The following is a 10,948-nucleotide window of genomic DNA, read 5'->3' on the forward strand; positions in this document are numbered from 1 at the left end:
ATTCAGTTAAAAAAAGTCAAAGAAAAAGTTTGTTTTTTTTTTTTTTTTTTTTTTTTTTTTTTTTTTTTTGCCATTGCAAAGCTAGATTTTTTTTTTTTTTTAATTAGCTTTCCTTCACAGCTGACTGACCACTTGTGACAACAGGGGGGGGCCTAACACTTCTGGTGCTTGGTACTGTTGGGGAAAACTCTTAATTTTGTTTTGAGGTTAAATCACAGCTGAGATAGAAATACACCGGTTTATCATGCTTCTCCACTGTACACTTGACAATAATATTATTGTCTCAATGCGTAATGAAAACATATTCAACCAAACATTTTAAGTATTTGTGATCCAACCAAGCACAAAAAGAAGACATTTAACCTGAAACAGTTGCAACAACAACTCTACCTGTAATGTTTTTAGAACAGTTTGATTGTGACGCTATCGTCAAGCATCTTATTTTAGAAAATACCGGATCTAAATACTGAGCCCTTTCTCCCCCCTCACCCCCCGCAGACTCTCTCAAGCCCTGGACGGCGCTCACCTCTCCCTCTCCGTGGTTCCATCAGCTCATGGGGAAGCCGCCGCTCCAGCTGGAACAGTCTAGGGAGGGCGCCGAGCCTCAAAAGGCGAGACACCAGCGGAGAGAGGGAAAGTTTGCTGTCCGGAGAAGGCGGCGAGGAGGAAGAGTGCCAAGATCAACAAGAGGAAGCTGGGGTAAACAGCAGAGTGAAGCCGGAGTCCCTGGAACCGCTGCAGGCGTCTTCTCTCTGCCCTACCATAATAGCAGAGTATGGCGACTGCAATGGGAGGACTGCAACATACGACCCAAACGGAAACTCGGACCCCAAAGACGACTTCACGTCGGAGGACGACTTAGACGAAGATGTAAGTTATCGTGACTCCCCTGCTTATGAAATAATGTATATATTTGGGAATCAGCAGTAAGATTTGAGCAGTTTTGAAAGGTCTTACCTCTGGGCCCAACCCTTCATTTACTTGTTTGCAGTTAAGTGCACATTTCCAAATCTGATTTTTTCTTGTTAAAACAAAAGGAGATTAATGTTGTCTCTCAAGCTGAACACAGACCTAACACCAGTGAAAAGGTTTGACATTGTCAAGTTTTCAGAAAATCAAATTCAACAGTTCCTGATGGTGGAGGGGGGGGGGGGATAGTTTAGGTTTGTCATCCAAAAGATGTAATTAAGTGACTCTTCTGAGTACTAAAGTTTTCTACAGTCACATGTGAGACTGGTGGTGTGACAGCTGGGGCTTGTCTACAATTTGGCCTTTCATCATTGTTCATTTGGGAGTTCCAAACATATGAAGCCTTTTGAAAGTGTGAAATTTGTTCTAGTTTTGTCACGGCATAAGAAAACATTCTTCTTTATTTGTAACAGCTTTTAAAAATAATGAACCGTTTACCTGCATTTCACAGTTATGCACTACTTGTAACTATCGTGTATCTCTAGCACATTTATATTGAGGTGGTTGTTGTATGACAAGTAGGTGCATAAATGTATTTCAAGAGAAAATGTCCTGTAGTCTGGAGTATAAAGGAAGCAATTAGAGAGCTGGAGTGACCCAGTTAAACTCTAAATGAATATTATAGAATGGATCGGGACTTTACGGCGTATTCGCATCAATCTGTAACCCCAAATAATAATAATCCTGAAAGACTGTGGTTAAAAAAAAAAGTAGGAACAAGACTTGCAGGTTTTACAAGTCTATAGATTATACCTAAAAGCCAATATTTCATGAACCTCCCTCTGCGTTTTGTCCTGGTGAGTAGCATCAGTATATAATGCTATAGGCTGTTCTTTTCACAGGAGGCAATTTCCTGAATGTAAGATCTACAGCGGTTCGGATGACTTGTTGTTCTTTCACCACACCCACACTTCTCCACTTTTCTTTTGCCTTCTAACCCTCTTCTCTCGATCTCTTCTGATTCGCTCTGCAGTGTGTGTGTGTGTTTATGACGCAACGTCTACAGGGACGCTAATTGTCATGCTTTAATCGATTGACTTGGGCGATAATTGTTTTCTCACTCGGTTGAAAGCGGTCGAAAACGTTTGTGCAGGTCTGCTGCGTGTTGAGGCTCTGTTTACTCCCTGGGTGGTTTCATGTGACCTGTGTTGTGACATTGCTCAGGGTTTGTTTTTTTTTATTTTATTATTGACTCCAAATTGAGTTCATAATGCTATGAAATCCAGCGAAACAAAAGGCCTCTCCCCCCTGGGTACGCACTGAACTGAATGCAGCTTATTGCAGGCGGCGTATAGATGATGTACGGGTGTGGTTGTGTGTGGATTGTGTTAATCTGTGCATAAGATGCGCTAAGTGAGACGTGAGCAGGATGTTCTAGGCGAGCGTCGGTGTCAGAGACTTCAGTCATTTTTGTTTTTGTTTTTTTTTTAATCTGCACGTTTACTAGAGCACGCACACACACACACACACACACAAACGGAAGACACTCTCAGAGGTACACATGCTCACATAAGTGCCTGTGTACCCAAAAAGCAGAGTCTGGGAGGCTTGACTCTGGGCTGTTTTTAATTAGAATCCTAAAGCACAGAAGCTGTGGACCTAAGCTTTCTTCTGTTTGTTTTACTGCAAACTTTAATGAGTTCTGCTCTGAGGTTCTGCACTTGCTGAGTTGGGAGTCCACCTGTTACGGTCCAATTATCTCCACCTTATTATGCAAGGAGACACATGTTTGTTGTTCCCCTAAAGACGTAAATGTGGACCGGCTAACATCAGCGGCACTCCGCAACAAGCTCAAGACACGAGTTTGTTTCTTAAATGTTTTATTTTTTTTTATGTCGTCTTTGCTGGAGCGACTTTACTTTGTATCACAGGACTCAGAGTTCATAGCAACATTTGGAAAAAAAAAAAAAAAACAGTTTGTTTTTGTGAGCATGCTCTTAACGCAAAGTCCTTATTGAATTGTACGAGTCTGGATTCCTTCATTTCGCAGGTTTAAAAATGTATACCTTCAAATATGTTTTTGATGACGTAGACAACTTAAACACTGTTTAAAAAAAGGAGTAAGAGTAACACATTAATCTGTTTAGGAAATATATGTAGAGCTGACATATTTAGTTGGAAATACTTTTAAATATACTTATAAATGATTAAGCAGCTTTTTCAGTTAAGTTCAGCTCAATTCAAAAATGCCGTAATATTCGTGAAGGCAGAATAAATGTTGCAACCCAAACTGTCCTCATTTCTTCAAAGAGTAGATAATGAAAGCCGGGAGCAGGAGGATTTTCTAGGATTTTCACTGTTGTTGTATAACAGTCTTGTAAAGAGCATGCTCACGGTGGTCCAATATGTCCTTCCTTCTGTACAGTATCCTTCTATGTACAATCTTCTTCGGGGCTTCCAGAGCCCACTTTTTAAATCAGATTGTTAAAAGTCCCTTAGTCTAATGCCGCTACTCCAGCAGCTGACTGCACAAGAGATTTCTCTCTCCACAGCAGACTCACAGTTTCTGTTTCCTTAAGTTTCCTTCAGTACAATCTGCTCTGTCCCTTCTTGAATACGGCTTCACCGTGGCGTCTCCAGTCCAGCTTGTTGTTTGTATTTGTACTCTTTCATCGCCTCTACTTCTCTTCCATAATAAATACTGAATGACTCATTCCTGTTTCTCATGAAATCTACAGTTATCTCATGTGTTTTGTTCACGTACAAGATGAGATTGTTCCCACACTGTGCCACAAAGTGGTCAATTAGCTCTCTGTACTCAGACCATCTTTGATGGATCCCACAGCTGCAGTCATCCGAGGCGGAACCTACCGCCTTATACCGTTTCAGTCTGTCCAGCTTCCTCCTCATCTGACTTACTGGACACTCAGGAGGTTTGAGGAGAGCTTGTTTTGACCTGATCCCGATTCTAAAATCTGTATTTAATGCAGTAGACGTTTTCAAGCTTTCGGAACCATCAATTCACCAAATGTTTATCTTGTAACTCTTACAAGAGAAACAGTTACAAGAAACAGAGCAAATTCTTTATTATGGAGCAGACTTTAAAGCATCACTTGAAGTCCACTTTGCTTCAAGGATGAAAAATGGTGTTGCTTCCTCCACTGCAGCAGCACCTGTGGAAAAAAAACAAACAAACAAAACAAAACCATCAAAAGTCCCAGGGAAACAGAGCTGGAATTACATTTCTGCTAATCTACATTAAAGATTGCCCCTTTAAAAGTCTAACCGATCAAATAAAAGTCGTTGGACAGCACCTAAGAAAAAAGTTCTGCTTGATCTTTGGATTACGTTGGGACTAGATAGTGGGAACGACTCCCTGAATCGTGTTGAGATTGATTGCAGTGGACTGAGGAAAACCAAAGTATTTCAAGGACATTACGCAAAGGTTAGATGAACATTTGGCGCAAACAAGGAGAACTTTTCAGAATACTCAAACCCGGGCCAGTCGATAACTCAAACAAGTCGAAAGTCAAGTTTTTTTTGTTTTTGGACACACCGTTAGTTATGCACAGCGATTCAGTCTCTCGTCTGCGGCGTGTTCAAGTCAGGTCGAAGTGAGGGCTCGACCACATGCGGAGATTTTATTTGAAACTGTTTACATTTTTAGAAAATCCATCCAGAATCCACACATCACCAGAAAACTCATTCAGCTGTATCGCCACAGTTTTAAATCAAAACATCGCAAATGACAGCATAATCTATGTATTTTTCATTTTAGAAATGCAAGACAAATTCACTTAAAACAAATGTTTGATCCGTTTGTGCTGATTTATTGTAACTTCAGACAAAAATGTGATTGGGTAGAAGTCTTCCATGACGAGACGCAGAACGCCTCCTGATTGTCTGTTTGTAATTTCAGATTCCTTTCACTTCAAGTTGTGTTGACAAAACAATCGGGCTGTCACGCAATACTCTAAAATGGAGATTAATCAATAAAAGCCTTTGTTGGAGCTCAATCACCGTGCTGCTAAAGGAGCTCGTTTAATAAGCAGTTTGCTTGCTGCCTTCTGAATTAGATGAAAACATTTAACAGTGGGCAGTAAACAGAACGAATGTGGTAGTAGTAAAAATTTTACAGTTTGCCATTATGACGCGAACTGCAGTTTAATAGAGATTGTAGCTGTGGTTTACAGTATGCAAGAGTCAATAACAAAGATGCTGGTGGCTTGCTGACAATTACATTTATATATATATATTTGTGTGTGTGTGTGTGTGTGTGTGTGTGTGTGTGTGTGTGTGTGTGTGTGTGTGTCCTCTCATTGCTGCAGAGTCCTTTCTGCTACTGGGTCAGGAGGGAGCTCCACAACATGAAGCCCCGCTGGTGTAAGGAGCACGAGAGCTGGACGCTTTATTTGTTTGCACCGGAGAGCCCGTAAGACCTACACACTGCATGATTTTCAAGTTACATTTGATTAATTTTTCAAGCTCTACCTTATTTCCAAGCATCAATAATTGAAATATAATTGTGTAATTCATGGAGGCATGTTCCAGTTTTGTGATCTAATGGAATGATAATGTTGATGGGGTTTGATTGTAGCTTACAGTTCATATGTACATGATTTACTTATTTCCACGTAATAATAATTATTTGTTGCACTAAAATCATGTATTGCGTTGTGCTAAGCATTTCTCCATACTGGTTATTCTGACCTTGGTAACACTTTTTTTGAGGGGGTGTGCATAAGACTGACATGATACTGTCAAAAACATGACATAACACCTGTCATAAACATAAAGAAGTCTTTATGAATGTTTGACAGTTGTCATGAAATGTCATTTGGTAAATAAATGACACTTTTAATGCAAAGTTGCTCTAAAAGTTGCATTGAAAGTCCATTGAAAATGCCAACTTTGCATTAAATTATCATAATTTACAAAATCATGCAAAGTTGGCATTTTTAATGGACTTTCAATGCAACTTTTAGAGCAACTTTGCATTAAAAGTGTCATTATTTACCGAATGACATTTCATAACACCTGTCATGAACATAAAGACTTCTTTATGTTCATGACAGGTGTTATGTCATGTTTATGACAGAGTCATGTCAGTCACCTTCCTGTTATCTGCTAAAAATCTGTTATAGGCTTGAAAGAGACAAACCAGTCTCAGCTTGACACTTTTTTTCTTCAATTTTTGTGCTTCTCTTAACTCAATAGTAAACTCCTGACACAGGAACTTGTTAACAATAAATACCTGAAAAGCTGAGCTTTTAGTGAAATGATTAGAGAAAACATTTCATTTTTCAGCTTCAGAGCAACTGATTATTTTTCAAGGTCGATCCAGACGATCGTCTGTTTCCAGTCACTGGCCAATGTCTCTGTTAATTTTGATAATCTGTATTTTTCTCAGATAGTTGTTGGCTTTGTCGTTTCCATTTCTAATTTTTGTTCAGCTTAGGTGAAGTTTCCTGTTGTCATTCTTCTAAACGTTTGGTTCATAGCTCAGAGCCGCAGCAGGTATTTTTATATATCGCTCTCTGTGTCTGTTTAGAGTCCGTGTGTGGTGCCAAGCTGTGATCACTCACAAATTGTTCGACCATGTGGTTCTGGTTTTCATCTTCCTCAACTGCATCACTATCGCTCTGGAGAGGCCTGATATACTGCCTCACAGCACGGTGAGTCACGGACAAACATGGCTTACATAATCACTTTTGTCCTCACACAGTCCACTTGTCTTTCTCAGACCAGAAATTTCACACACTTTTCTATTAGCCTCACTTTTGTCATACTTAAAGACATTCAAGTTGAGATATAAAACGAAAAAAGAAGTTGTTTTGATTTCAAATTTAGGTTTTATTTTACCACCTGACAAATAAATCTGTGAGCAGGGGTGAAGTTACTCAGGTAAAACTTTTTTTTTTTTTTCAGGTCCATCTTTTTATGTCACTATCAAAAAAAAAAAATGCAAAAGTTAAGTTGCGTATATCCTTTATATACAAATCAAGGTGCCACAGTAGATGTTATTTCTAAGAAAAAAAAACAGATTACATAAAAAAGGCATGGCACGTATCAGTAGAGAACTTCTTATAATCTTTTTCATAAAACCCTTGAATTAGCAGTTTTAGCTAATTTGTTACATTTCATACCCTCTGAAAGAGAGAAAGTGTCTGCCTCTGAAAATTGAAGCCTTAGTCTTATAAACATCGCACGTCTTCTAAATGTGCAATCTTTTTTTTTTACAAGCTGACACATATAAAGGGAACTTCTGCTGCTTTTAGAGCAGAATGTGTCATCATTACAAGCATCTTGTTTTGGTTAATGGGATTAACTTAGCTATACTTTGTTTAAGCATTGTCTTACTTTTTTTGTTGTTTTTTTTTTTTTTTTCTATTTAGGAGCGAGTATTTCTGAGTGTGTCCAACTATATTTTCACTGTGATCTTCCTAGCAGAGATGGCCATCAAGGTAAACAACAGCATCTTCACTTATATTTGCTTGATATTTTTTAATATCAAGCAAATATGGGGGGTGGGGAACCCAGAGGGCTTAAATTGTGCTGCAGTAACTTCCTGCTGCTTTAACTGTTCCCTCAGGTCGTCGCTCTTGGTTTCTGCTTTGGGAATCAAACCTACCTTCAGTCCAGTTGGAACGTTTTGGATGGAGTGTTGGTCTTTGTGTCTCTGGTGGACATTCTTGTTTCTCTGGCCTACACCGGCACCAACAGGATCCTGGGGATTCTCAGAGTCCTTCGTCTTCTACGCACCCTTCGCCCTCTGAGGTACGCAGCGTGTGTATTTGTGCGTAGAATGTGAAAAGCGTTCAAGATCTTGTTGAAATTCCAACCTTTCTGAGGTCCAAAAGATGCATAAATAATACGACTGGCCCCATGAACTATTAGTCTGACTCACATTCTTTAGTCACAAATTTGCAGAGAATTAGCAATGGATGCCATTGTATAAACATATTAGTCAGGCAAAGTGTACAAAGAAAATACAGTGTGTTTAATATGCACCATGGTAAAGTGGGACAGAAGTACAGTGACATTCCAAAAATCAGACTTTCCTTTGAAACTGATCAAAGATCCAAAACAAAAATGGGTTGCAGTAGCTTCTAAGAGAACAAAACATTTGTCCCGTATCTGTTTGTAGCACTGAAGTTGTCATATTTCAGGATAGTAGTAGTTACTTTTGAAGAAATCCTCCAAGATGTCCAAAAACTGTATTTGGCTCACCAAAACAACACTGCATCTCAAAGGGAGTGAGATGGTAAAATACAGTGTCAAAATTGACAGTTTTTGGTGTCTGATACAAAGCCAGAGTTGCACAGAATTTTTTTTTTTGTTTTTGTTTTTGTTTTTGTTTTTTTTTGTAGCACCAGAGTAGCTCAATCGTAAAATGAATATAATATGCGTCTTCATTGAAAGAAAACTAAACCTGGCAGAACGTCTGTATGCTCACGTGAAGAGGGTTGTGCAAAAGTGATTTCCATCCTCACAATCTGGCAGATTTGAGGAACTTTCACAGGGCAGTGTGTGCTGAAAAGACTTTAACTTCTATCCTTAGGGTCTACACACCACCAGGTCATTGCATCGTTTTAATTCTATTTCTATCACTTCAATATTAATTTAAATGAACTGCTGTTAAGCCTACTTAACTTGTCCATATCTGAGTGCATGACTGTGTGTTCCAGGGTGATCAGTCGCGCCCCAGGACTGAAGCTGGTCGTGGAGACACTCATCACCTCTCTAAGACCTATTGGGAACATTGTATTGATCTGCTGCGCCTTCTTCATTGTGTTTGGAATCTTGGGGGTCCAGGTGATTACTGTCCCACTACTCAGACGCACAAGCTCGCACTACATCAATTACCTCACATAGGATGCATCTCTTTCTGCGCCTCTCTCGTGAGCTGTTTTACATATTGTTGTGCAAATGCTCAGCAGTGCGCGTGTGACCGTAGCGATGGGCAATTGAAAAGCATCTAAAATATCCAAAAAGAAGATATTGGTGTTTTTCTTCTTCGAAGGTGTGAGTTTGGAAGAAAATGCACAACTATAGTAAGTGTTGGGGAAAACAAAACACGACCAATGTGTTTCACAAGCACTTTGAAACATCATGTTATTGCTGCCATTATTTGCTGAACACAACTGAGGTCACAGCTTAATGAAAGTCAAATAGCCCTGAAGATAACTTTTTTTTTTTTGCCTGTTTTTTTATTTTTTTTTTTATTTTTTATTTTTTCTATTTTTTTTCTAGCTGTTCAAAGGGAAGTTTTACCACTGTGAAGGTCTGGATACAAAAAACGTCACAAACAAGTCAGACTGTGAACTCGCCAACTACAAGTGGATACGAAGGAAGTACAATTTCGACAACTTGATTCAGGTGTGCATGAATCAAACGAATCTGTGATTATATGAAGTTTGCACAATATTAAAAGCCACATCTTTTTATTTTATTTTTTTTAAACTGTACACTATTTCTAACAGAGTTTTTTTCTTCTTCTATAAATGTCTATTGTTGTACAACACTATATGGCTTCTCAATTCCTTTTGATATAAAAGCCACATTAAAGCACACCATCAAAATGAAGGTAATAGTACAACCACCTTTCTGTCTCCAGGCTTTGATGTCTTTGTTTGTGCTGTCGTGTAAGGATGGTTGGGTCAACATCATGTATGATGGACTAGATGCAGTCGGGGTGAATCAGCAGGCAAGTATTTGCATTGTATCCGCAGGACTGAATGACCTGCTTCAGCCTCACTTGAGTCACAGTCATCTGACGAGAAATAAGCAAATTTTTTGTAATACCCAGGCACTAGAGTGTAGCATTTATCCCAATGGGAAATGATCTGTTGTTGGTGAGCGCTAATCCAACTCATTTTCTTTTGCCACTCCTCTTCAAATCACCGTCTGGATGTATGTTTAGGAAGTCGTTAGAATTATTTGCAAATATCTTTTCAGCTTTTTTTTTTTTTTTCAAAAAAATTGAATTTAAGAGTTTGTATTTCTCCCTGTCTTCAGCCTGTGAGAAACCACAACCCCTGGATGCTGCTCTACTTCATCTCCTTCCTGCTCATCGTCAGCTTCTTCGTCCTCAACATGTTCGTCGGTGTCGTGGTGGAAAACTTCCACAAGTGCCGGCAGGACCAGGAGGAGGAGGAGGCCCGTTTACGGGAGGAGAAGAGGCTCAAAATGATAGATAAAAAGCGCAGGAGTAAGGAGAATGGAGGGGCTGGTCGGTAGTCTATTTTTCTGAGCACTGCCTGCTTTCAGAGCTTGAAAGAAAAAAAAAAAAATATATATATAAAAAAAGATAAAAATAGGGCAATGATTAGCAAAAACAACAGCTGGAATGAGGGAGAGCTTATAAGACTGGCTAGCTCACACTAAATGTGATTGATCACTGCAGCAGGCTGTGGGCTATGCCAATCTGACGCATGTAACTGCATGACTGCAGCCAATCCTGTCCCTTCCTAATCCTGCATGCCAAACCTAAGACAGTGAGTCAAAATTATCACCGTTAGCAAAATACGAAATTTCAAACTTTCACTCAAATTTCACTTAATTCGTATGACCAGTTATGCTTGATAAGCTTTAGTGACACTTGCACAAATTGGATTAATAATAATAATAATAATAATAATAATAATAATTTTAGCCTAATTTGATTTGCAATTTTCGCATGCATCCCGGAAAATTTTTATCCGGTAAAAATTTTCGTCTGTGAATTTCCTACATCCCTTCCTTCCCTCCCTCCCAATGCATGTGTAAGACCCTGAGATGCCTCTTGACTCTGGTAGAAAAGAGATATTTTCTCCAAACGGGCTTTGACTGGCAGACTCAGAAACATAGCAGACATTTTGGCTGCTAATCCTGTTAATCATTTGGGTAATATCTTGGGTAATGGAGCTGTTGGTAAAATTTTTGTTCCAGCCTTTATGGGATAGAAACTAGTTAAGACATCAGCACAAATCTGCACCCAAAATACTATAACAACCAATCTTTGTGTGCATAGTAAGGTTTTAAGTCGAGATGAGTGGGG

At 39.2% G+C, this 10,948-nt stretch overlaps 1 protein-coding gene across 4 annotated transcripts in view; it reads left to right on the plus strand.

The window, feature by feature from the left end:
* The window catches only part of cacna1ha (calcium channel, voltage-dependent, T type, alpha 1H subunit a), a 154,409-nt gene that overhangs the window by 114,248 nt on the left and 29,213 nt on the right, over positions 1 to 10,948 (plus strand). For 3 of the 4 annotated variants that reach the window (XM_015039761.1, XM_015039758.1, XM_015039759.1), the window contains exons 19-27: positions 499 to 870; positions 5,238 to 5,341; positions 6,461 to 6,584; positions 7,305 to 7,373; positions 7,502 to 7,686; positions 8,598 to 8,724; positions 9,163 to 9,288; positions 9,527 to 9,616; positions 9,928 to 10,141. In XM_015039761.1, coding sequence (XP_014895247.1) covers positions 499 to 870; positions 5,238 to 5,341; positions 6,461 to 6,584; positions 7,305 to 7,373; positions 7,502 to 7,686; positions 8,598 to 8,724; positions 9,163 to 9,288; positions 9,527 to 9,616; positions 9,928 to 10,141 — 1,411 coding nt within the window. The remainder of the gene's footprint in view (positions 1 to 498; positions 871 to 5,237; positions 5,342 to 6,460; positions 6,585 to 7,304; positions 7,374 to 7,501; positions 7,687 to 8,597; positions 8,725 to 9,162; positions 9,289 to 9,526; positions 9,617 to 9,927; positions 10,142 to 10,948) is intronic. The other variant, XM_015039760.1, reaches the window with a different exon arrangement.

The sequence above is a fragment of the Poecilia latipinna genome, unplaced genomic scaffold, assembly GCF_001443285.1.
Source record: "Poecilia latipinna isolate Pla-1442-1.1 unplaced genomic scaffold, P_latipinna-1.0 Scaffold482, whole genome shotgun sequence".
Taxonomy (NCBI): Eukaryota; Metazoa; Chordata; class Actinopteri; order Cyprinodontiformes; family Poeciliidae; genus Poecilia; species Poecilia latipinna.